General features: G+C 52.5%; 1 protein-coding gene and 1 long non-coding RNA gene across 2 annotated transcripts; both read right to left on the reverse strand.

Moving 5' to 3' along the window:
* Positions 1-9,743: 9,743 nt before the first annotated feature.
* On the reverse strand, positions 9,744-19,560 carry DACT1 (dishevelled binding antagonist of beta catenin 1). Its single transcript, XM_061559504.1, is given in 5 exon segments — positions 9,744-12,507; positions 14,058-14,112; positions 14,114-14,385; positions 16,980-17,112; positions 18,841-19,560. Coding segments are annotated over 5 exon segments (2,997 nt in total). The 5' UTR covers positions 19,204-19,560; the 3' UTR covers positions 9,744-10,333.
* A 136-nt stretch (positions 19,561-19,696) lies between these two features.
* On the reverse strand, positions 19,697-24,901 carry LOC133346935 (uncharacterized). The gene is made up of 3 exons (XR_009755668.1): positions 24,800-24,901; positions 23,679-24,691; positions 19,697-20,720 (listed from the first exon to the last, which is right to left on the reverse strand). It is a non-coding gene; the product is annotated as an uncharacterized LOC133346935 (long non-coding RNA).
* Between the last annotated feature and the right edge of the window lie 2,750 nt (positions 24,902-27,651).

Raw genomic sequence — 27,651 nt, forward strand, 5'->3', positions numbered from 1 at the left:
AAATAACACGAGATCGCGCGGAATCCATGGCGCAGGGCGGACCCCGCCGAGAAGGCCCGTTCGGCTCCTCTTCCCGACAGGGCCCAGCAGTGGCACAGCAGCCACAGCGCGGGGAGAGAGAGAGGGGGGGGAGAACAAAGCGCCGTTTGAGTGTTGTTCCCGGGACCGGGGCCATCTCTTTAAAGAACGGCAGGCGTGAGCCTCTGCAGATTAGAAACTCCACAGATCAGCCGGTCACTCGGCTTGATCAACACTCCCCAGCCGGTGCTTGCTGGTTGCACTCGATGGCCTGGCGTGATGGGCCGCCGCACTTCAAGCTGCTGGAGATGCGCTGGAACGCCTGGCCTCCTGCCGTGGCCGAGCCCGACACCCTCGAGTCTGGGTGAGAACAGTTTGCGTGGCCAGGCAGCTGTGCGTCACCGCAACCTCGCGAGCAAAACCCAACACCCACAGTTGCATTTTTTATTATGTTACCCGATACCCAAGACAGTCTATTACAGGATAATGTTACTGGATCTGTGTTATATGCGACTTCTTTAATTGGCATTCTCTTATGGCGCCCAAGTTGCGGTCACATTTCCTGTGAACTTATAACGTAACTGAAATAACCAACATCATCCGCTCTCAGCAATAGGCAGGTGATTTTGTAGTGCAGTGGAGTGCCACCAACATCTGTTTCAGGTTTTACATTTCATGCATAGCAGCCCACAGCCAGTAACATCCAAATAAAATGCCCTGGAAATTCTTAATGGCTCAATTTAATTCCAATTATGCAAGCAAATTTGGAAAATGTTTAAACTGCCCCATGTGTCATCTTTGACCCACATTCTTATCCATGAGCGTGGCCGAGCGCGTGGACAACGCATTTTTCATTTTTTGTTAAAGCTTTAATTAGGAATTGACCATTGTATACTATTTTTAAAGAAAACATTTTTCTTCATTTTCAGCTCAGTTTCCATCATATGCATTGATGGAAGATTAAAACATGGAATTGGTCTGCTTACACATTACTATTTTATATTACTCAGTTGTGCGAAAATGTATGTTTTGCTGGCTCCGTTTTGAATCCAACCACCATGTTCACACAATGGTGACAACATATACCAAGGAGATCAGCTCTTTAATTCTGGACAAAGACAAAACATTCTTAAAACTCTTAACTGCCTCTTCCTCGTTTCTCCATATTGTCACCTGAGGAATGCTCTGTGTGTCCCTCTTGTAACACGCAGACATTCACTGATGAGCGGAGATTGCGACATTAGTAAATGTGACCACGATTGTCAGCTAACACAAAACCAAGGCAGAAAATGCACGCGGGGCACAGATCCGCCTGGCAAGTGGTTTTGCGTTGTTTTCGTTCGTCTCTTAAGATGAAAGAGCCATCAGTGAAACCAGCAGCTGTGAAAGTCGGTGCGTCCGCGTGAGAATAATTACTGGGCTGTTTGCTCATTTCCCAATCTGCCGCCCTCCCTCCGGCTGCTCCAAAAACCCCCCTCTTGGCCCCCTTGTTTGTGTTGTCCTGTCTGTAAACACGACGGCGGCCGTCTGTGTAAATACAGGTGACACAGGACCCCGTGGGTGCCACCGTGAGGACACTCGGTGTGGCAATGACAAAAGGGGGCCACACATTGCGTGCTCACGCCCAGGCGAGCTCAGTTCTACTCGGCTGATCCTCGCCCCCCACGTACAGAGATGCCCCCCCACCCCGGTACCCACCAACTCTATCTCTCTCATTCAAATGCACAGCGTTAATCATGCACATTCGGAAACGCATCCATTTCACGCGTCTGCAGTTCGGAATGCGATAACGACAATGAGCGGGGTTGGCAGAAGACTTTGCCCGTATCGTTTGCATGTTTTTAGCTCCGGCAAGAATGCAACAAAGCGGACGACCACATGACACCATGGGGAGAGGACTGTGTCTCAAAATAAATGCGCCAGCTGTTTCTGCACAGTGTCTTGAGACGCAGTCACATTTAGACTGTGCTATATAAATCCACGTTGTAATTGCATTGTAACAAATATCTGTGCGCACACCCCACCACAGCGACACCGAGCTATGGACATTCTCCGACTCCAGGCACAATGCCGTGAAGTCATCCTTGCAGGGCTGAGGATGGCCTAAATTATCTCTGAGGTCATTACTATGGTCCAGTGGTGCATCACTAATTATATTTGGGTGCGAGAATAATGGGGATGAAAAAACATTAACGGATGCATTGGGAGGATCGGTGCATTAGCACATGCAACGTGTGCATATCCACACCCACCTCTTGACACATGGTAAAATATTATCAGAGAAGACAGTGCCCTGTCGATAACAGACGAGGATTCATTTTCAACAATAATTCTCGCTTTAAAAATTGACCTACAGCTACCCATTGGATATTCCCTACGAGTGAATAAATATCAAGACGTTACAACTGAGGAAAAATACTCGAAATGCACTCAGTTTGCAAATGTTCAACATTATTTAATCACTTATTCGTAACAAAAAATGTGTACCGTCACCCCAACACCAATGAAGCTCACCGCTCACAAGCAGCCTCACCACACACCTCGGCAGCTCCTTGCTCTTAAGAAAGCCTGTGGGTGGCTAAAAGACCATCTATAATGCCTCACTTTCCCAGGGGTCCCAATTTAATCCAAAGTCAGTAGAGATCCGGTGATTCCTTAACATTTAATAGTATGAAGCCAATTTCTTTAAACCTGAGAGGCCAGGCTGGTCTGCAGATTCGACACGCCAGGATAAGCCCACAGACAGACATGGCCAGCTGATATGAGGGCGCAGGAATACGGTGGCGGGGATGTGCACATTGAGGAAGGACGGTAACCGTGGGAGACTCTTCGGGTGAAGGGACATCATATCCCAGCGGGGGGGGGGGGGGCATGTCCCAACAGGCCCCCCATGGGCACAGGCCCTCCCACAGCAACAGCGAGCGGCCTCGTTCAAACGTGGGCCCCATGCACTGCGATCTCCTACCAATGAAAACAGTGTCAACTTTAAAGTAGACATTTTACTGCTCACTATCGTTTACATTAATTAAGAGTTGGGCAAGTAAAATATCTATTTAAAGCAGGTGGGCAAACGTTGAGGGGGCGGGCGGGCGGGCGGGGGGGGGTAGTTTATTTATCACGTAAATCACTTCACGTAAACACAGAGAGGAGAGAGTAAACTTGCTGGATGCCGCTAAACAGGCACCATTGATGGCGGCCGTGGCATGGTGACGGGGGCCATATTTATTGTCGGAAACCGCCCACGCCACGGCCGGCCATTGTGCGAGTGAAAAGAGCGTCCCGTGTCGAAGGGAACCACGCGACACGAGATCACGGAGCCAATGTCTCGTCGCTTTGTATCGATGGCAGAGGCGTTGTTTACCAATGAAAATGACAAGTTTAATGGAGGCTACGATCGATGGCAGGAAAAGCACCAACACCGCCTTTTGCTGCCCAGTCACTGCTGGGATCACTTAACAGCTCCCAGTTTTACTGCCATGTGCGGTCCTTTAGTAAAAAACAAATAAATAATAGACACGCAAGTAATTAAACGTTCCGATGTATTTTCCACGCTTCGAATTAAAATCGCCAATAAATGAAATCCATATACAAAACATACTCGAACACAAGGGCTCAGAAAGACAAACCAGGCAGGCAGGCAGGCATGCGTCTTTAACATTGGTTACCGCACCCAATGGTGAATATTTTAAGGGAGCCACTGAATCGTGATAACAGTTTCGATCACCCGAATGGGACACTGCCTCTTCACTCTGGAGCGCTGGAGCATCAAATTAACCATTTGTGAGATTTCATTTTCCACATCTGACCAGCGTGGGTGAAGTATGGTTAAAACAACCTCCATGACCCACAAAGTGTGGGGAGGCCTTCATCCAGCAGTGGTTTGACAAAGGGCTCTAAATGGTTATTTTGATAATTTAATTTCACGTATAAATCTGTCAGGATGCAATTTTTACTTGCAATATTGTAAGGAATGCACATATGTGATTACCCTTACATTGCACATTTCAATGCACGATAATAATATAGAATCTTTCGTCTATCCAATGCTGGATGAAGGCCTCCCTGTGCTGCAAGGATCATGGGGGTTGTGGGTTCATGAAGGGTGGGAGGACCCACCACGGATATCAGCTACGGCCTGGAATCTAACTCAGGTTTGTGGATATACAGCACTGTGCGCCTACTACTGCACCACCGCGGCTCCTCCACACCCGTTGTATTTTCTATATTCACTTTTCTTTACATACTCTTTGGTTCTTTCGGTAAAGTCACGTAGGTAGAAAAATAAAACCAAAAATAATATATCACGACGTTTCGACCTCAGGCGGAAAAAAATATCCGCCTGAGGACGACTGCTTGTGTTGCGATCGAAACGTCGTGATACATTTTTTTTTCTACCTACGTGACTTTACCGAAAGAACCAAAGAGTATGGATTCCTGCAGTCACGAAAGCTTCAAATCAAGTTATTTGTTTACACTTTGCGTTTTACTAAGAGCAAGGAGCGAGAAAAAACCCACCGTGAAGGGCACGAGGAGCGCTATGAATGTGAAGCTATGTTGGGACAGCCACACCGAGCTGCCCTAACTTGAGCATCAATAACGTGGATGAGGATATTACGGGAAGGGTCGTAATTCTTGCCACGTTGCCCCCCCGCTGGTCTCCGCTGCCCTTTGCCTCCAACCCGTGGCTCCTCAGGCACCTGTCCCATGTGCCAAGGGCTGAGCACGTGTCTCCCCGGATTGCTGCTTTTGTGTGTTTGGCCGCCCCCCTGTTTTGTTACCTGGAACACCGAGACCGAGGAAAACACTGGGAAAGGGGAATGAAGTCCATTAAGCCTGTCACGCGCTCACAGGCCGGATTTTACCACGCAGTTCCACGCGGCCAGTAACCCTCTCGCACAAATCCTACATCGACATTGTAAACAATTTTTGTTATTATACAGTGGACGGGGAAAATTTTTGCCACCTAAACACGATCATACCTCCATCTGTCGTACCCTCAGGGGTCCCGGGTAAATGTTGGTGCATCGTGAATGGCAAACAGCAGACCCTGGGTAACAGCCACCACGAGATATTTCGGCAAACGTCTGCACTACAAAGGCCAAAAGTGACATCTTATTAATTTCTTAAATGTGCGCGGAAGACGTGAGTCCTACTTTGGCAAAAGTGCGGTTCAAGACCGTGGCTGAAAGTGAAAGGAATCCACTCGACCTTACGAAACCGCTTGAGCAATTTTTATTTAACAAAACAAACGCATCTACAGGCATCTCGAGATGAGTGCAACAGCTACAGCTACAGCAGCAGCAGCTACATTTCAAACATTCACTTTTGCCAACGCTAAAACCGCCAAGCCGCGTTACAATCACAGGCGGTGGGCGGGTCCCTCTTCACAAGTTCCATTCGACCCCGACTCTCTGTTCAGTCACCACAACGTAGATTCAAGCAGTCGACATGTGACGCGACACATGAAGCGGCACGAACACCCGTATCTTCGTAAAACAAGGTCGACCTTTAACCCACCGTGACCTAGACATGTGACATATGCAGTCACGAAAAAGCTGCATAGGTATTCCCAGGTTTCCGTATCATCACTATTATTGTTTGAATCAAAGGCCACTGCAGTTGAATGAGTAAATAAAACAGGCACACTGCAGGGTCGCTTTGAAATGACCACATGTAATCGAACGGCACAAACATATCCCCTGCTGCTCATCGCACGACTTGTTGTTGTTGTTGTTGCAACCTCACATCAGCTCCTTGAGAACAGGGCAACAAAATAACCCCGCCCCCCTGCTCCCCCCCTCAAGGACAATGCACAAGAGGCAAAGGTCCCATAAACGCTTTCGATTTTAAGTCACAGATAGGGGCACCACGTGTGTGCGTTTCGAAGGTTATTCGAGAAGGCGTTGCTGGTGTACACCTGCAATAGTCAACATGGGACCTTTGTTGCCACTATCATAGTATGAAAAAATAAGAGTAGGTTTGACTAAGACAGATGTTCAGATGTTCAAACACCAAATAGGTCCCACGTTGTAGCTGCGAAACCTGAGCCACAATGCGCTGACAGTGGCATTGTGTTTGTACTGGTCGCCTCTTGGCGTTCTCTGATCTGACACTGTTGAGACTAAGCCCTATAAAAGGCTGTCTCTGGTGTAGGCCAATTAGTTTAAAAGACTATGCCACATATTATTCATAATATAGGTTTTTGGGTCAGATCGCGTTATTTATAAATGTGTCGTAACCCTCCACCACCCGACACGGCCAAACAGTAAAAATGTGTCACGTTTTTCAAAGGACAAAATAATTCACTTCTTTAGCCCACCGGTGTGTTGAAGAGAAAATCAACAGCATTTTAAATTTGAGTAGTCCAACGTTTCGCTGATAATTACAATCAGCTTCATCGGGCAAGAATGGTGAAGCTCTCCTGTTGCTTCCGGTCTTAAATAGAGCAGCATCAGGGTGACGTCATCATTTAATTCAAATTAAATCTGGTGCAGTGATTCGAGGCAAAGAGGGGGAGGGTATTGTAATTATATAGATTGGTAATCATTCAATTGTTATTCATTGGTATTTGTTTCCCTTCTAAGGAGCGTGTTTTTGTTTGCATGTTCATCACAGGTACGCGTGGTTAACGCAATACTCGCTAAACGTTGGTTTGTACCTGGAAGGGTGTGTACACGTCCAATCCCCATCCCTGTCAACCCCTTATCAGTGCCCTCCCTTATTAGAGACCAATTCAGACCTGATTGGTAACCCCGTGCCCTACAAACTCCCATCACAAGGGAGAAACACAAGCAGACACAAAACTGCACGTACTCCAACGGCCGTGCGCCGTATGGACCTAAAAAACAAATTTCCCTGTACAAGAATACGGGATAAGCCGTATGGGTTGACAGCTATGAATCCCTTCTGGGAGATTTTGACCATACTTCACCCACGCCGGGCACCAACAGCAGTTCTAAAAACAACCACGTTTCTGGCGCCAAGCTACCCGCGTGTATTTGTTTGATGGCGTTGTATTCCGGCCATTACAACGTTGTGTTGTTAGCTAAGCCATAGGCGTTCTTACCCCCCCCCCACCCCCCTCAGTGGAGTGCGACGCCGCAGCCGTTAAAAAGCGCGCTCGCTCGCCAATGTATAGGGGGTCGTTTCAAGGCGCCTTGGTCATCATCATCAAAGCCGTCTCTCGCGATCCTAGCAGCTGCCATCCAAACACAGCCGACGTCGAGCCGGCACCTGCACAGCAGCTGATCGCGTTTCGATTTTCCGCGCACCGCCACGCGTCGCTCCTCCGAGATGATGCGCCCGTGTCGGAGGCGCTGGTGCCGCGCTTGGCGCGACGCTGCGCCTACGAGGCCGGCGACCCGAGTTCGATTCCCGCTCACGGCCACCGACATCGGTGACGATTGTCCGAACCGGTCCCGGGCCTCCTCCCCTAGGTCGACTCGGCCTCAAATGAGCACCTGGTGCGGTGGTGTAGTAGACATCGCCACGGGAGATCTCGAGGCGTCCTGGCGTGGTGCTGGCCACCCACCCTCCTCTTCGTGTGCCATTCGCTAACAGCACTTGCCCCGACAGCCTGTTAAGGCTACACGGGGGATCTTTGTGTTTGTGGGGACGAGAGGCGTTCATCCAGCAGTGGACAGACCACGGCTGGCGATCATGCAAACCGAGGGGCTACATTTTCAGTCCCCGATAAGATTAGGCCTCCCGCTTTACCCACCTCATCACATCGCAACATAGAATGATGATGATGACGACGACGATGATGTAATCCATGTTAGTGCGACGGCTGTTTGTGCACTCATTGGCGCGCGAGCGAATTGATGCGGCAACTCGCACGCTGTCTGCGGAGTCAATGAAAGCGGCTCCATTGATCCACCACTGAACCGCAACGCTTCACCTTCGTTTTTTTGCCTTCTCCTTTTCACTCGAAACGGCGGCGCGGAGATTGGACCCCCCCCCCTCCCCAGCGAGGGGTACGGCCTCGACTCGCCAACCTCCCCCTCCCCCCCTCCCCAGCGAGGGGTACGGCCTCGACTCGCCAACCCCCCCCCCCTCCCTCGGGGTGCCGACGATGATCATTTACATAGGGGCCCGGTCGAGGTTTAGAAGGGCGGTGCGCTGCGTGCGTGCGTGCGTTTATTTATTGGTCAGGTCTTTTCGCTATGCTCATCGTCAATGCGGCTTTCCAACGTTCCAGCGTTCGGCCGACTAAAAACATTTTTAAATGGATATTCGCGCGCGTAAGACGCGACAAAAACCATACCGCCCGCAGCGGACGGGACACGATTCTTTGCGTTGGCAGTGGCCTACAGCCGTGGTTACGTCGCCACAACTTCGTGGCGAGCGGTGGTCCTTGTTGTTGTTGTTGTTTAACGCAAACAAAACCCGCTTGCACGTGTCACACAGTTTCACAAACAGTCTGGGGGTCCCTTCCTGGAAAATCCCTTCTTAAAACACAGTGCTGTTATAGACCCCCTCTGTATCACGCCCTGAAGTTGTAAATCTAAACAATGAGAAAATTGGGAACAGTTCAATTATTGAAATTGCTTTTGCAGTTGTGTACAAACACCCCCGTTTAATGCTGCCCTTCGAGCACTCTTCTGCTGTCTAAGGAAGGCCACTTTCCCACTCAGTCAATTGTCTCAATTGCTTCTGCAATTTTCACGAAAATTAAGTGTGCTCATTTCACAGGTGGAAGTGGTGTAAGTTTTTTTGTAATTAATAGCATCAAGTGAGCTAAATGCAGTTGTTGAAAGGGTTTCCCTTTTGAACACAGCCTATGAACAAATTACTCAAAGTGGAATCATAATAAAGTCAGGTTTGCTTGGCTTATGCAAATACTTCTGGAAAACATTGGTCCAGAGGGGCCAATGTTGGACTTAAATGTTACTTTATTTTGGCAAAGAAACAGACCTGTATCAGCGTATTACTCTGTTGCCCACACGCAAACAAAGTAGTGCATAATTACTTCTGAAAAATACATTTGCGTGTTTACCCTTATTGGACATGGAAAACACGTTTCCTTCTGAATTATTAGTACTGTAATTTATAATAATGCAGCCAATTTTCCATTCCAATGCTGGATGGAGGCGTCCTCATGCCGTATATTTATGTTGAACTTCTTTCGCACCATACGTAGCCAATCGTATTCATTGGAGGTGCAGGGAAAGGACAACTAAACACGTCTGCCAAAGGTGCGTGTTTAGCCATATCTCACCACACTGGTTAGTGCGGATTGATGAAGGGCAGGTGCTAGTAATGTTAGCCGTGGCCAGGAATCGAACCGGGTTCGCTGGGTTTATAATGCGGTGCGCTAACCACCGTGTCACCACACCCCCTGAGAGGCGATCGTTAATAAGATGGGATGCCTCCGATTTCTTTGCAACTTTAATTAACCACTGCCAGCCCACCAAGATTGCGTCGGCCATGGCACGCGGGGTGGGGGAATGGGTCTGCTCGTGCCAAGAGTCAAACTGATTGAGGGAGTCGGAAGAGACATGGAAATGAATGGAGGCCACGAGAGAGAGAAAGAGTCGATGGGGGGGGACACGTGGCAACCTCCCTAACGAGGCCCCCACCACCCCCCCCCCCCCCGTTTGTGGCGCCCGCCGCAAATAGACGCGTCAGGCCGAGTGTGCATAATTGAAATGTCTTCAAAACCACACACGGGGCCCGGGCGTCTTCGCCATGTACGGTGGGGTGCGGAATTCACCGTTACGTTTTTTTTTTAAACGAGGGTGCCTGAATGTCCGCAAGGAATCACGTCAGGCAACCAATGTCGGGCAGATGCAGTGAGGTTTTTTTTTTGTAGGAATTTATTAACCTCTTGGCTTCTTGACATCGTAAGAACGCACGATTACCGATTTACAATACGACATAACAACAGCACGAGCGAAACGTATACGAATGTACATTTGTACACAATACAAAAAAAACTCCATTCCATGACCATGCAAACATAAACATTTGTAAATGTGCAGTTATACAAGGGGATATTATCTTAAATAAGATTGTCATATTGCTAACTATGTATATATATACGAAAGGCTGCGTGAGACAAAGCACCGAGGGCCCATATGGGTTACAACAAAACTCAACGGACGAATATGAATACGCACTGCATGTTCCTAAGTACTGCATACTGTAATGTCATATTAAAGGTTTGTTGTTCATTATTACTACTGTTTTTGCTGTGTGCAAAATGCAATCGTGGAACAATGTGTGCCAAGGTAAATAAAGCAACGGCTTCCATCTCAGAAAGGCTCGCAGCAGTCCATCATTCGGCTCCTCCTCGTCCACGAGAGCTGACGAGTCACACGGTCGTGATGACCTTCAGGGAGCCCGATCGGAAATGCATCATCTTCTTCTTGAGGGACCGCGACGCCTTGATGCGGCACGCGGCGTGCTGCTGGCCCCGCGCGCCGCCGCCCCCCCGCGCCTCCGGCCCCCTCGCCGCCACGGGAGCCGCCACCGCCGGAGCCTTTTGACCGCCGCGTCTCCCCGCGAGGGGCACTCCCTTGCTCTGCTGCCGCCCTCCGTTGTCAACGTCGTCCTCCTCGTCCTCGTCCGAGGCGGAAGAACCCGTGCTCACGCTGAAGCCGCCGGCGTCGCCGTCGCTGTCGCTGTCCGTGGCGACCTCCTCCTCCTCGTCGTCGTCGCGATAGTCGTCGTCGACTTCGGAGCACGGGACGCCCTCGCTGGCGCTCGTCTCCCCGTCTCCAAAGCGGTTGGTCGTGTGGTCGCTCATCTCATCCTCGCTCGTGTCCATCACCGTGCCGTGGAAGAACGACTCGCACTCGGCGGAGTACTCCGAGCGCTCAGAGTCACTGTCCGCCCGCGCCACGGCCGTCACGTACGCACGTGCCATGCGCGCGTGCGCCAGCGCCGGCGGATGCACGCGGACGCGTGCGGGGGCCGGCCGCCTGCGATGATGCGGCGGCTGCTGCTGGGGCGGCGGCGGCGCCGGCACTCTGCCGTGCGCGGCTCCGTGCGATTGAACGAGCTCCCGGGAGTGACCCTTTGGTTGCTGCGCCAAGCGTTTGACGCCTCGGCCGCCGCCACCGGCAGCGGCGGCAGCGGCGCTCTTGCGGCAGTCGCGTCCATCGGCCCTCGACACGACGTCTCGGCAGCACCGCTCGGCGCAAGCGGCCGGGTTCTGCATCCTGTCCTCGTCCCTCCTGCGCGCACGCGGCTCCTCGACCTTCGGGGGCCTCGCTTTTGTTGGGCCGAGCCTCTTGTTGCCGTTCCAGTCCGCGTGCGCCCCGTACTTCTTGCTGCTCTTAATGGCAGTTTTACGTCCGCTCCCTTTGCGTCTGCTCTCCACGCTCTCCATGCTGCGGTGATGCGGTTGCCTGTTTCCCTTGAGAAGCACATGCCCATTGTTGGTCCTGCAGTTACCCGCGTCGGCCCTCGGTTGGGCCCGTGGCACCACGTTGCGTCCACCCGTCCGTTTGTCCAATTTTCCATGAGTCGCTTTGACGACCGCTCCGTGGTTCGACACATTCAGTGCTCTGGACCTGTCCTTTGGCAGAGCGAAGCGCTCCTCGACGATCTGCTGCTTGCTCATGGCATCCCTGTACCTCGGTTCGACTCCTTTTCCTGGTGTGGCATGGATGCCTCTGGGCACCTGATGGGACACTCTTGATGACGACGGCTTAGAGTCTTCTTCATACCTCTCCACGCGCGATGAGCCTTTGACACGGCTCAAATGTGAGGGGAGGCCTCCGGTTCTTTTTGGAGAATCGTTACATCTCAGAGGCAGCACATTGGCAATGAGCTTCGTCTGCTCTTTGGACTTTGGGCTTGGCGAAGGTTCGGACCTCTGCTGATGGCACCTCGGAGCTTCACTCTCATTAATCGTTTGCACGTTTTTCTCTGGAATTACCTCTTTGCAACTGTCCACGCCTTGTAAAGTGTCCGGTTTAGGATCTGCTCCCAGATTGATGTTTTCCGGAGTCACCGCCTTTTCCTCATGCTTGGGCTTGAGCCGCCCGTTCGTGATGGGCATGTTGGGACCGGCGTTAAAACTCTCCATCCTGCTCAGTTTCGCTCCGGTGCCTCCGCTCGCACCTGGCACGCGTTTGCGGTCAAGCAAGCTGCAAATGTACCCGCTCACCCTCTCGTTCGCGACACCGTCCCGGGAGAGGGGCACGGGCCCCGGCGACGGAACGAACCCGGAGCACGGCCTCTGCGCGCTTCCGCCGAGACGTCGAGACGTCCTGGCGTCGTGAGGAGCCGACGCGGCGCCGGGGCAGTGCAGGAAGAGCGGGCTCTGGATCGCCACGGCGTGCAGCGGGCTCGGGTAGCGGTACACGTCGCTGCCGTCTCGCGACGTCAGGTCGGAGACGTAACGGCCGCTCGCCTCGGTGCCGCGGGCGGAGGGACAGGCCGCGGGGGGCGGGGGGCCCGGCGTGGGGTCGTCGGGCAGGGAGCGGCGGGTCGCTGTGCCAGCCCCCGAGGTATCGCTCCGGATCCGCAGCAGGTCCCCTGTGGACGACGAGGGGGGCACGAAGCCCAAGGCACGCGTCAGAGTCGTAACGAGCGCATCGGTAAGGCGTGAAATAGAAAGAGGCCTGCTCGGCAACGACAACCCCCGCAGAGTTTGTGTTAACACTCCCTGCCTTATGGAATCTTATGGTACGTTAGCAAGCTGCCGTAAATAATCAGGATGAATGGCAATAAATATAACTCTTGTATGGAGTACAGAAACATATTTGTAGAATATTAACCATTTAACCGAGGGGTGGAGGTGCAGCAGTGGTGCTGTCGTAAGCAGACTCCGCGAGTTTGATTTCTGGCCATGGCTAACACCAGTGGCGAGTGATCTCTGAACCTGTCCCGGGCCCCCCTCCCTGCCCAACCCACACTCCACAGCGTGATGAAGTATGGTCCAACAATGACTCAACGCAGTGTGTGGGAAGGCCTTCATCCAGCAGTGGATTGTCAACTGTCTTTAGTTTATTTATTCATTATTATTTATTTAGTTTATTTATTCATTATGATTTGACTGATGCGATCGACTTCCCACATGGCCGTACTCATTCCACATAGCCCAGAGAAGTGAAGGTTTGCGCTGTCCCCCAACGGGATTTGAACCCTGAACCTTCTGATCGGCAGCTGTGTGCTCAAATCACAGCACCACCCAGTTTGCTCGGGATTTCAATTTGCAGGAAAGCTTTGTCTATTTGCTCGACTGCTGTGTGCAAGTGGGCCCTCTGTACACAGGAGGAAGATGAGCTCATGATGAATAGTCGAACGTTTACCGTGTGACCTTACAACAAAACGCGTTTGCATCCATGGCAGGGAATCAGGCGTGTCACGGCTGTGATTGATTATAGCTAAACAAAAACAATACCAACCAGTGCTATTTTTTCTTTTTACCAAAAAACATTGTTACATTATTGTTAAACAGGAGGACACATATACTGGCTGTTATTTAGACATGTTTATATTTTCGACACAAATCATAACTCACCAATCGAATATAATTGTGACTGGTTAAATTTGAAGAGATTTTTTTTCCTGTTCCGTATCCACTGAGCTGCGTATGCAAGTCCATCAACACGTTTAGCGCAATCACCTACAAAGGTAAAGGTGGAGCCCTGCTCTGTCCGATTCGCGCCACCGACTGCCCAAGGGAAGGCCCCCCACTAGAGGGAATCGCTTGTCTAGAGGGCACTTGGCCTACTCTTCCATGCTGGTCAGACATCTTGGAAGGTGATGGGAGTACCCACACTTTATCCCACCGCACACGAGCCACTGATCGCGACTGGTGTATGCATTTTACTGTATACTGCTGGCTGGACAGAGACGGAGGTGGGGAATTTTTAAAAAAACTGGCCCCATTGTCCTACTGCCGCGAATGGAACTGGTGTGCTAACCATCACACCAGGGCAGCATCCCAATGACAGTAACTATTCAGTCTATTATACCACACACAAATACGGCGTCAAAATATAATAGCGTACAGGATCAAAGTAGCATAGGAATAAGCAAATTCTACACATTTCAAAACGTAACTTTGGGGAGGCATTTACCCGAGGAGAGAGGCCTCTCACGGGCCCGGCCCTGCTGCTGGGGGCACGGAAGGGACCGCCTTCGCCGCCGCGGTGGCCCCGGCCGCCGGGAGAAGGCCGCACATCTCCCGGGGGTGCTCTCCGGGCCCCCTGAAGAGCGGCAGCTCGGGGGTGAAGCCGGGGTGCGTCTCGGCGGCGGCAGCGGGGACAGCGGCGGGGCTGGCCGGGCTCGGGGCGGCGCGACCCGGTGGGGAGCACGAGCCGAGGCTGGAGCGCGAGCCCGAGAGGCAGTCGCTGAAGATGGAGTTGCACGAGTTGGAGAGCGAGCCGTCGCTCAGGTCGTAGTAGCCTGCATCCGTCACCAGCAACACCACGGGCGATTTAGCTCAAGAGTCAGCCGGCGATGGTGCACCAACAACAACACCAACAACGACAACAACAACAACAACGACAGCAGCAGCTAAGGCGCCAAGGGGTGGTGGTGATGTTTCCGCAGCATGAGTGCCAGGCGAGGTGAATTAAGTGCCCAGAGGCTCGCTGCTTGGCAAGAGGTCACGGGACAGACCCAGGTGTTATGGATTAACCGATTGAGATGACTGATATATGCACAACATATACAGTACAGTATACACACATGCACACAAAGAGAAAGATCCCCCCCATATAGCCATTAACATACTTGGAGCAAGTGTTGTTAGCGAGGGTCAATGAAGGCAGGCACGGCACACTGGAGGGTGGGTGGCCAGCACCACGCCCGGCCGCCTTTGTCTCCCCAGTGATAATGTTTACACATCACTACACATACACATTTAAGGCTGAGTCGTGCCTGGGGAGGCCCAGGACAAGGTCACAGGTATCACTCACTAGTCGTGGTTGGTAATTATCAAACTCAGATCACTGGGTTCAAGGCATACATTGGTACACAAATATAGATACTGTAAAAGAAGTGCGCATTCACACAGTTAATCCATTCGGTCGCAGAAGGGGAAATTCCACATTTTTATGGTTCGGGCGAATGGGTGGTCGAATCAGTTCCTTGGACAACTATCAAGAGGAGCAAATATAAATAAGGCTGATGTCAGCGTCACCGGCCATTGAGATGTAATGCCACTCGATGAATGCACGCCCACTTTGCATAATAAATCGTCTGCGTGCCTTGTTTGTTCACACGTGTTTGCAGTCCCACTTGAAACCAATGGTCTTTTCTCGCCCGCACAAATGTAATCTGTCGGGATGGAGATTTCTCTCATTGTACAGCTTTCATTGTCGTGCGCATCTACGCCAATTAGCACATCGGTTTCACGATAGGGTGAGATTTTTTTTTTTAACTAGTGGGTATTTGTATTTTTGTTTTGTTTTATAATAATTCCTCGGCAGAGCGCTGGCCACGGCTGCCCGCCTTGCTCGCGCTCCCACCAGACTGCCTTGTGTATTACGGCGGAGTCCCGCGTCGGCACCCTGTATGCGAGCCAGCCCCGTCCCTTTCCAAGCAGCCGATGCCCGCAGGTGACCCACCCTACGCGCGCGTTACAGCGGGGGGGTAGGCGTTGAATTTTCAAATTGGCTCCCCCCATTGATCACGGGTCATGAATGCGGGGAATCCGCTTGCATTCGGTCCGGGAACTCCCGGGCGACAACCTTTCGGTCTCCTGGTGCCCCATTATCCCCTCCTCGGCCGCGGGAGGCTACAACAACCTTTGTGCTGGCGATGCGCAATGAATACAACTCAGACGATAGCGACTACGGAGTGTATCGGAGGCAGACTCCTCCTCTGTGCCATTGGAACCGAATTAACATCTCGCACCACGATGCACTATGCGACTAACTGGACGACTAACTGCATTTACGATTACTCTATAATATTAATAGTATATACCCTATTTAATAAACTACGGTGAAGAGGTTGTTTTTTTGTTGTTGTTGCGAGGTTCGGGTCCCAGAGAGCTCGTGTGATGTTCAACGTAAAAGTTGCCGTGTGTATTACAGTATACAATAAAGCATGCAAGCTGTGTCGCAGTGTCTGGCGCACATGGGTTCAATTCCCGGCCACGGCGAACGTGAGTGGCGATTGTTATCTAAACCGGTCCTACCAGCCCCACCCAACCTCCGCTGCCTATCGGCGTGGTGAAGTATGGTTAAACAATTCCCGTGGGCACGTCAGAATACAGCAGTGGATTTACAACGGGATGCGCATTGCTATTCCTATTCAGTATTGAGTGGTTAGTCGTAAGTTGCTGTGGTTATGAATCATAAATACTCGTCTAAGGAATGTGAAGCTTCCCCTTCACGTGATAGGCTCCGCATTGCTATGCGTGCAGAATGTAAAACACCGAGCACCCATCACGTTGGAGCAGCACATTAAATATGGCACGTGAACATCACTCTGCGCATTGCACGTGCCGCATTCTGCACGCGCTGGTGTTAACTTCGCAATCGGTAATGCCACCGCAGAACACTGCGGTGGAAATGTACGCACGTTCTCTAAGATGCATCTCATTCTTATTTCGTGTTGTACGGGGATCAAAGTGTGGCGAGGGGGTTGCGCTATTGAACCGCCGATGCAAATGCGCTCGCGTCGGATTGACCGTGCGAGTCGGACTCTCCGACTCAGTGACGCTGTCCACGTGTCCGTTATTTATGGACCTCCCCTGTAGGTCGACTCAGCCTTAAATGTGAACCTTGTGCAAACATCGGCACTGTTGGGGAGACGAAGACGGCTGAGCGTGATGTTGCTCACCATGTGGTTCGTGCACTGTGCCGGCCCTTAACACATGCTCGCAAACAACACTTGGCCCAACAGTCTTTTACAGGCTACACGAGGGATCTTTGTCTTTATCCGTTTGTCTCAGCGTGTGTCCGCGTGTCTCAGCGTGTGTCCGCGCGTGTGTCCGCGCGTGTCCCCGTGCGTGTGTCCGCGCGTGTGTCCGCGCGTGTGTCACGCACCGGAGCTGGGCCGGCTGTCCGTCTCCGACTGCTTGACGGCCGCTCTGTCCATGTCCATCTTGAGCTCGCTGAACTGCTCGTTCAGGTGACGAAGCCGCGACAGGAGCCCGAGGTCGCGCTGGGGGAGGCAGCCCTAGGGGTCAACGCGGGGGGCAGTGAATACCCTCATCCCCCCCCCCAACTAGTCCACATACAGAGACAAAGATCCCCCGTATAGCCTTAGCAGACTGTTGGGGCGAGTGCCGTTAGCGAGCACCTACGAAGGCCGGCACGGCACACGAGGAGGTGGGTGGCCAACACCACGCCCGGCCGCCTTTGTCTCTCTAGTGGCGATGTTTTTACACATCGCGCACGGTACTCAATTCAGGCTGAGTAGATCTGGGGGAGGCCGTGAGCGGGATTCGAACTCGGCTCGACGGGTTCGTAGCGCAGCGCGCTACCCGCTGCGCCACCGCTCCCCACACCGACCCAACACACACACACACAGTGACGCGCACACACACACCGACCCAACAAACACACACACACACTGACCCCGTACGCACACCGTGGCCGTTAAGGTGCAAAATAAGGAATGGCATCCGATAGCCGAGGGCGAGAGGCGCTGCGAAGTTTGCCCCCCACCCACCCGCCCACGCCCCTTGCCCCGCAGCTTCGCTGCGCCCTCCGACCCCGGGGGGTTCCGCAGCAGCGCCGCGCTAACTTGAGCCGGAGCCGCCGTTTGGGGATTGGCGGCGTCTGCGGTGCCTCTGTCGCTGTGTGCAGCGAGCGGTCAGCAGACTGCGACTTGAGAGAGAGAGAGGGGTCGCCGCTTCGATCTCCCGTGGCACGGCAGTGTGAAACATTCTTACATCTCCCTCCCAGCCACCCCTACTACCCTCCCGCCCGACAGCCGGTGACTGTAATCCTGCAGCACGAACGGGTACACGATGGGTACACGAGTGGGTACACGATGGGTACACGAGCGGGTACACGAGCGGGTACACGATGGGTACACGAGTGGGTACACGAGCGGGTACACGAGCGGGTACACGAGCGGGTACACGATGGGTACACGAGCGGGTACACCACAGCACGCGGATCTCCAGGTCGCACAGCTTGGTGGTGGTGGTGATGGTGGTGGTGATGGTGGTGATGGTGGTGGTGATGGTGGTGGTGGTGGGGCACAGTGCGGCTACTCGAACCTCGACCACGAATTTGCCCGGCGTGGAGTAGCCCAAAATACCATGGAAAGGGGCCCCTTCAATAATAATAATAATAGTCGTAGTCATTCACGGCTTGCCAAGCCGCTGCTGGGTGAAGACTTCTCCGCACCGCGTGGGTTGTGGGAACTGTTTGACGATACTTCACCACGCCCGTCAGTGCGGGGTTGGCGAGGGGGGGCGGCCCAGGGCCTGCGAAGATCGCTCGCCACTGACGTCGACCGGTGCCGGGACTCGAACCCGGGTGGTCGAATTTGTAAAGCGCGACGCGCTGACCACTACACCGCCGCGCTCCAGATAACGATTCCTCTAGCGGTCTAGCCTGACAGACGGAGTGGGCTATGTGCTGTTTTGCGAACACCCATCTCTGTCTCACGCACATACACGAGTTGTTCTCACGCACACACACACACACAGAGTTGTTCTCACGCACCCACACACACAGAGTTGTTCTCACGCACCACACACGCGTTGTTCTCACGCACACACACACACAGAGTTGTTCTCACGCACACACACACACACAGAGTTGTTCTCACGCACACACACACACACGAGTTGTTCTCACGCACGCACCCACACACACGAGTTGTTCTCACGCACGCACCCACACACACAGAGTTGTTCTCACGCACACACACACACAGAGTTGTTCTCACCAGCTGCTCTTTCATCGCTCTGAGCGACTCCACGAAGTCGCGCTCCAGCGGTTGCTGCCGTGCGCTCACGCTCCCCGAGTGGTGCTGATGAGGATGTTGATGGCGCTGATGCTGATCCTGGTCGGCACTCGCGGGGGCTTCCAGGACGCCCCGCACCAGCGCCTCGTGCCTCCTCCGCAGCAGCTCCAGCTCGGCCAAGCCGGCCATACTCGCCTCCAGACGCTCGCTCGCTCGGCTACGCTCCGGACTTCCCGCTCCAGGACCGCGCTGCGCTCCGCTTTGCGCCACGAGCGTGGCCGGGTAAGAGCAGCCGGGTCCCTGAGCGCAGGGCGCAGTGGCCACCCTGCTGCTGGCGTCTTGCATGCTGCTGCTACTGCCAACACCGCGTCTATCCTGTTCCCGTGGCCACTGACTCACTTGCGCGGGTGTCACAGCGCGATCATCTGCGCCCCGTCGATGTTGCTCCGTGTACCTGCGCGCGCGCTCTGAGCCCCCACTCTCGGGCGGCGCAGTGAATATCTCACTCCAGGCCACGATCCCATTGGTCCACGCTGCCTATTGGGAGCGGTTACGTCACCACCAGATGGAGCCCCAAACTCCTCCACCACCACCACAGCCCTCTCGAGTCTTAGTACTTACCCAATGCGGCTCACTCCTCCCCCCAATCTCTCTCCCCTCCGCCCCCACTCTCTCCTCCAAAATCTCCAGCCGCTCTCTCTGTCTCCCTGCCTCTCTCCTCCCTCCATCACTCCTCCTCCCCCGCCAGAGACACGACTCCCCTCGCCCTCCCTCCCGCCCTCCTCCCATCCCCCGAAATCAAACCTTTCTCCAGACCCGCGTCGAGGCTGAAAAGCATCTGGCGGGACCTCTGCTGCACCCGTCCCGCCTGCTGTCTGCACCCTACCTCCTTTGCAATGCGTAATTTCAACCGGGCTATGAGACCTAATGAACCGTGATGTCGGAGAAACCTATCGTGGCAATAGTAATAATGGCAGCAGTGATTAGTCTCGACTGGCGCTCATTAAAAAAAAGAAGGTACCATTGTTTTACCGCGAGAACACTGCCCTATAATAGAACCCCGGAATGCGCCCCATCCCGTTGGACCTTGGAAGCTAAGCGGGATTTTTTTAGGAGCCTGGATAGTGCTTGGATGGGCGGCTATCGTGCGCAAAAATACTGATGTATAGTAGGCGTTGTGGGCAGTAGAGGGCACGTGTGGCGTTTTAATTAATTTATTGAAGCAGCGACGTATGACAATTACAGCCACGTGGCCGCAAAGGCAATTGGCTTCGGCGTCAAGAAACACAGCCTTGCAGTTCCCCCACAGACACCCCTCCACCTCCATTATTTTTTACCAGCTAAAGCCCACTGAGCTATTATCTCTTTTTCATAGGCGATCTGGCCACACGTGATAGCTAATCGAAGTGGCTCTATTAACATACGTAGGGATTTATAATAGCGGCCACATAATCTAAACCCATGTTTAGAACCTGGAGAAAAGTTCACGTGACCACCACTGTGAGAGAGAACTCGCGAACTTCAAATATACAGCAGGCATAGTCAGGGTCGGGATCGAATTCCCGGCCTCATCTCGTCCAAAAAAGCCACTGGCTGTGTTGTTACTCGCACAGACGACGCGAACACGTGACCCAAAATCCGTAAGTGTCGTCCAGCTTGCCACTCATTCCTGCGGCGCGCACGCGTCCATCGATTGCAACGCAAGGGGAAGTGGCAGTGCTTGGATGCGACTCGCGCGATTGTATCGGGCCGTCTGTGTCACGGGCAGATTGCGCGGGGTAATGAGAGCCTTCACCAAATGTGCGGCTCGCTGGGGAGGCCACCCCCGTGGCATCTTGAGCTTCCAGACGCTCGGCGGCTTCCTGCACACGGGGGGGGTGGGGGAGAAGAAAGGGGGGGGGGAGTGGCTGGAGGTGGGGGGGGTGTCGAGATAAAGGCTGCGATTAACGGCAGCGAGCGACGAGAACGCCTTTTGTGCGAGGCCGGCGCGGCGCTGTGACCGATTGCGCAAGTCCGGCGTGGCGACTCGCACAACTCCCAGTTGGGCGCTCTGTGCGGGCAAAGATCACGCAAAGATCTGGAGTGAAACTCCCAAACACGCCGAGGCTGCGAAGTGGCCAGGAGGTGGCAGGGAAAAGCCAGCTTGCTGGGTTGCGTGAACCTCGTCTGTGCGTAAATGTGAGCGCTATCTCCTTGTTGAGCGTGGTGGTGGTGGTGTGTTCCCTGGATATTCCGCTTCTGTCCCACAAGAAGCAAGCGCTCCTTACGCGGGAGAGGGGAAGCAGCCTTGAGGCTTGCCTGGAAAAAATACATAAATTACGTGATCATCCCGTACAGCTGATTGACCGTAAACTGTAAAGCAGACGTTAAACACCCCGTGGCGTGATTTACGAGAGCAAGTTATGGTGGGTGGGTGTCATATGAAAAATCACTGAAAAAAATCCCAAATCTTTAAATGATACTCAATTAAAATAAAACAATGGTAAATGTCTCCCGCGCATATAAAACCTCCCATATCTCCCTCGCCAGAGGAAACCCTCGCCCTCCTTTACAGATCAATAAAATGAATTGTTAAAATTGGGCGTGCGGCTCATCAAACGCCGCGATAAAGGAATGAACTCGTTAAACGAGCTGATGGCCGTTCGATAGCGAAGTGACCACAAGCGTGATGCGTGCATGTGGCAGTAGCTTCCGGCAGCAGCGGCCATTCGTATGATTGCGTAGTTTGTATTCGTCCACAGAGCGCGTGCCTTTCCCGAGAGGGCCTTAGAGCGGTGGCGCAGTGGTTAGCGCACTGCCATGTGAACCCGGCGACGTGAATTCCATTACCAGCCGCGGTTAACATCCGCACTGACCAGTATGGTGAAGTATGGTGAAAACAACCTCCACCACCGATATGGTGTGGGGAGCCCTTCATCCAGCAGTAGATTGACAAAGGGCTGGACGTTATAACAAACGTTTATTATGTCTTCCAAAAACCGTACATGTTCTGTCTCTCACTCAGAGTCAATGTTTGTGGGGTGGGGCGGTTGCGTGGTAGTTAGCGCACTGTACTCTGAACCCCTTCACCAACCCACACCGACCAGCGTGGTGAAGTATGGTCAAACAGCTGACACGACCGACAGCGGCGTGGGGGAGGCCTTCATCCAGTCGTGGATTGACAAAGTATGTGTATGTATACATATATAGCTCTATAAGCATACTTCGAAGACTATATCGGGTGATGTGGGAACTCTGGGTGTTGATAAGGCACCGGAGGGAGGCTTCAGATTCTGTATCGTTTAAAGATGAAGTACAGCGGTCGGACACATGCGCACAGCAGCACCGATGCAAAGGAACTATAAATCAGCGGATGAATTCAGGAAGCATCACTCACGACGGAGATTGCACATTCATAAACTCCGCGCCGAGCTGCCGAGTGACGGATCGTCGTGACAGGAGGGTCGCGGGTCGCTGCTATCGCAAACATAATACCAATAATGCCCTTTGCCTCGGAGAGTCCCAGAGTCCCAGCTGAACCTCAGGACCCGTTTTCGGAAGTGTTGGCCAACTCCACGAGTGCACATTGGTGAGCACGTGGGGGGGGGGGGGCACAGTGGAGTCAACATCGGCACCGTCAGCCATGGTTTATCCACTGCTGGATGAATGCCTCCTCACGCAGTCGCCATCCCACGCGGAACTGCGATGCCACAATCCGTCTCACGCCTGCACGGGAGACGATCTCATTTGTTCCATATCCACGGTGGTTTCGGTGTTGCCCTGCCATTTTTCCACCAGTCTTGTCCATCGGGCCATCATTCCTTCTCGTGGCGTGTCCTGCTCAAGCCCACTCATATTCACGTGGCGCTAATACCACGATGCCTCTGGTTTGCGTTTGTTCTCTGAGCCACGTGTTCTTGGTGCAATTCCAAACATGAATCTCCCCACGTGGGCATTCCAACTGTTGTTCTATGGCCTGCGTTAGTGTCCGTGCGTATGATACGTATGTACTGTATGTTGAATTTCGTTCGCACCGCACGTAGCCAACCGTGCTAATCCCAGGTGCGATATTATAGCGGGCAATATTCACTGATTGAAATCTTTATTTTTCAAGCATATCGGTGTGTTGCTTTGCGTTATCAAAGTAAGTTTTTTTTAACTAACTCACTTCGTTTTGTTTATATCTTTATTTCATAATTGGATTCTAATCTGCCTTTGATAATTGCCCGATAGCTGTACATATTCTGCTGTTTTCCAGTCGTTTCCCTCAAAAGATAATTTCATTTTGTTTAGGAAACTTGTAGTGCACGTGTCATATGTTTCGCTCCTGTTTATCTTGAGCCCAGCTTTGGACTCCTCTTTGTTAATTTCATCAATCATCTTCTGAAGTTGTTTGTTATCGGTTGTCATGGTGACCGTTACCATCAAGTCTTGGACGATTACTTTACTCCTTTCTCTACTATCGTTCCTGACGATATTTCTCCAATCTCGTTTGAAGAAAATAACCTCTGCATTTGCTGCCAATGTCTTTCGTGAGTGCTGTCGCCTTACATATTTCTCAAAAACGCTATGGACTTAAGAGAACATATAAAACAGGCGACGTTTCTTCACGACACTGACAGCAAACGATCCGGGGCCTTTCGCGAGACACGGCACGGCTAGCAGCAGAACGCCTCTGCGTCTCAGACAGTCTGGCCGGAATGTTTCCATGGATTGCGAAGCTGTCCCGAAACACCCTCTAGCATTCCGGGAAATTTGCATGTTTTGTTTTTGGAGGGCACTCCCGACCGGTGGTCTCACGCGGTTAACCACCCGATTCACGTGTTCACTTCATCACTTACCAGACAACACAGCGGCGTCAAACTTTGGACCTTGCCCTATGAACCCGGCCGCCCGAGTTCGCGACCCGGCAACGGTCACCAATTAGTGGCCAGCGATGCCTGAATGCGAGCGCCGTTCGCCGAATTGTAGCTGCGATCAGATGGACTCCGTCGCGTGAAGCATCACTGGACCCGAACGCACCCAGTGCTGAATATGAAATGCTGAACGTGGTTTTCTTTTTTGCAAGTACTCTACAGTACCTGCACACGTTTAGTCGTCCGATCGATTTTCCAGACTTTTAGTGGAATTAACAACGCCGATTAATTTCGGGCTTAGAAGGGAATCGACGAAGAAAACTCGGTCAGAAGCAGGTGTCAAGAAGCGTGGGGAGGGCATCTCGCTGCCGCCGGGGTTCTGTTTAGAGTGGGTGAAACGATTCACATTCGGGGGGGGGGGGGCGAATAAGGGAAACGACTCAACACAAAGATAACATGGTGGCGTTTGTTTAGACGTTGAGACGTCGTGAGAGCGGCCCCCTTGCATGATGGGTGGCGATGGCGGTTGCCTTCAGCTGTCCGTTTGTTACAAACACGCGAGATTACGCGAAGCAGCCGTTTGATGTTTATCGGCTGTCCTTGGGCAAGGTGCACGGCCGACCTGCACCCTCCTCCCCGACCTTCCTTACCCCGACTCCGTAACCCCACCACATGGGCCCAGGGGATGCGGGGAGGGGGGGGTCAGCAGGGAGAGAGGTCGGAGTGAGTCGGTCACTCTAAAAGGAGCGACCACTCTGGCGTCACTGACCCCTCGTTGTCTGCCGAGCGAGATCTGCGTGAGAGCAAACTCTGGCGCGCAGGGCTTTAGCGGCTCTGCTGTTTAATCCCTCTGATGCGTTCTCTGGTTGCGTCGCCTGTCGTGTTCGGCGTGCGTGTCCGACGTTTCGCTCCACGCGCTGGGAGCTTCTTCAGAACGTGAGCCGGGGTCTCTATCTCTCGCCCTCTCTCAGCGTTTGGCTGAAACACGACGACACCTGCTGTTTGAGAAGTTAAACAAAAAGGCCGCCGATTGGAATATCGTTCGCTGAAGGAGCTCGTTTTAAAAAGCAAGCTCGGGGGAGCGGCTTTGCATGGAGGCAACTTACATTTAAAGAGCGCAATGACACGCGACGAGGTCGGCAGCGATGCACGAACCAACAGCTCACCCACGTGTCGTTACAATAGAACGTATATACTGTACTATGCCGACGTTTCGGACAACGGCCCTCCTCCACAGCAAAAGACGGCGAGCGCAACTGCGTTACTTGTTGGGAGTCGTTAAGAAACGAACTGAGGTTGCGATTAAATAGATTGTTTGGGTGCTGCCGCTCTTGCTCCAAGGCTCCAGTGCTTCCGTTGGCGAACGCACTGAACGGCAAACCGCACTTCACCTTTAATAAAACTGATGGGGTATGGGAGGGAGGGGGGCCTCAGTGATGACTCGAAGGGCTACACCGGGCCGAGGGGATTGATGCGGAACGAGCTCAATAACGAAGAGACATATCGGTGAACACTTATTGTACAGCGCCGGTCCACTACATCCATATCAAAACTTTAGGGCCCTATATCAATTCACCGTTGGATGAAAGTTGTCGTAACGCCGTGTCGGTCACGTGACGGTTCTTTGACCATACTTCGCCACGTTGGTCAGAACCGGTTGGTGAAGTTTTCGTTGGGAGGGGCACGTGACGGTTAATGTATTACTCGTCACTGATGCAAGCCGGGAGTTGAACTCACATCACTGGGTACATAGCGAAGTGCGCTAACCACTGCGCCACCGCTCATTCATACAGGGACTCAACATCTTGGCAGCTGTGAGACCAGATTTGGCTCGCTGATGAGCGCGAAACAGATCACCGTTTGTTCTGTAGAACTGTCAAGAGGGAATATTGTTCTGCCAGACCAGCTGCGCGAAAGCTTCGGTTTATACTCGTACACAAACTGGGCTTTGCCCCGTAAATATCTCTTGGGTTTTCCGAATCTTCTGTTGTGATGCAAATCAACATAACATGGCGCGCTGATATATCTTGTGGCACAAGTTTATTCCCATATTATGTGATGCGCGATAACAGTGTATAGTGAGTTTGTGCTATACTGCATCGGGTTGTCACACGATAAACCGGTAACAGTTTCTCAACTGAAATTGGCATATAGCTCCTGAACATATTGCCATGCGCAAAAATATAACATTGATTACCGATTACACAAGGCGCTTTGGACGAGGTGGGCATGCCCACACTTGACTCCGCCATACGGGACGTACCGATCCGACCGTGGTGAATCAATGTATACCGCTGGGTGGACAAAAGCGACGTGATCTTAAGAAACGCTCTCCATTGTTTCAACTGGCGCGCCAGGAGATGGAATCGAACCGGCGGCCTCTAGATTGTTAATTCTAGAAATCATAACTTGCCGTGTCGGTATTTGTGCCCACACTTGTACTTTTCACGGGGTGTTCGTACGCCGACCTCACTTGATCTAATGTGCGCCTCTTGTGTTCGAAAGAATGCCATTGGTACCGTAATTGTTCTAAGAATTGTACCACGAGTGACTCTAAGAGTCTAGAGGTTAGCCGCGACGCGTCTTGGCGTGGCTTTGTCTTTCGCTTGATTGGACCAAGCAACCGCTGATGTGACAATTGCGCCACTTGTGGGATCTCATCGCTCGGTATGTGAAGGTCTAAACTGCACTGCTCACGTTTGTGGACCCAGGTCACCCTCGCGGAAAGGGCCTCGCGCCTCAGTTTGGTGCTCACCCGGTGAAATGAAGTCATTGAAGATGACGATATTCCTGGGCGACCTCGGAGTGCAGTACAATGCACGCTGTACGAGTCTTGGGGGTTATTCGACCATACTTCACCAAGCGAGTCAGTGTGGGTACCGGGCGTGGCCCGTAGACGTTGGCGAACGGTGCAGTACTGTACAACAATGTATGGTGCCACACCGACCTATTCTGACAACGTAGACCCGCAAGCAGGTTACGTGTTTTGTGTGCGTCGTGGTCGCCCTGCAATCTTAACGCTTTCCAGGCTCCATTCCGGCTGAGCTTTCATTGAGACAAACTGTTTTTGTTTTACTTGCATTCAATTGTAAACTCTTATTGTTACCACCTTAAGGAACATCACGTGCGCTAGCCAAACTCGGCTTCAAAAGGGAAAATAAAGAGCACAAACCCTGGGGTTAATATTTTACAGGCGCGCAGATAGCATCACTTCCTACGATGTCGTGTGCCGATTGCCTATCTGACCATCCTCTCTCTCCAGAGCACACACCCGGGCACAAAGACAACAACAGATCCCCAGTGTAGCCTGAACAGACTGTTGGGGGGCGGCGGGGGGGGCAAGTGCCGTTAGCGAGAGCAGCACCTAAGAAGGCCGGCACGGCACACGAAGGGGTGGGTGGTTGCGTTGGCCAGCACCACGCCGGTCACAGAGCGGAGATTGAACGCAAAGGTCACCTGCGGAGTTTGTTTTGAAGGCAATTGTTGAGATACGAGGTGGAGACATGGCCACGTGTTTAGTCGCAGTGGCCGCATTGTTGGTCCGATAATGCCCCGCGCCGAACGCTTCACACCAAAGCGCGCACTGGTTCCACGTGCACGTGGCCGTGTCACTGCAGTACCTTAGGCGCTTACACACGAGCTGATGCGAATGGAACCACCGCCATTTAGAGGGATTTAACATAATACATTGGTACTCTTAGGTTTTTTCGGTAAAGTCACGTAGGTAAAAATAAATAATAATAAAAATACAATTATAAATAACGACGTTTCGGAGGCAACACAAGTCTCCGTCATCAGGTGGGACCGTCACAGCTAGATTTACTGTATCACTTGATACTTGTGTTGCCTCCGAAACGTCGTGATTTTTCAATTATATTTCTATTATTATTTCTATTTTTTTTACCTACGTGACTTTCCCGAAAAAAAACCTAAGAGTATGAATCCTTGCAGTCACGAA

Source organism: Lethenteron reissneri, chromosome 25, assembly GCF_015708825.2.
Source record: "Lethenteron reissneri isolate LAM-NWPU_2019-01 chromosome 25, ASM1570882v1, whole genome shotgun sequence".
Taxonomy (NCBI): domain Eukaryota; kingdom Metazoa; phylum Chordata; class Hyperoartia; order Petromyzontiformes; family Petromyzontidae; genus Lethenteron; species Lethenteron reissneri.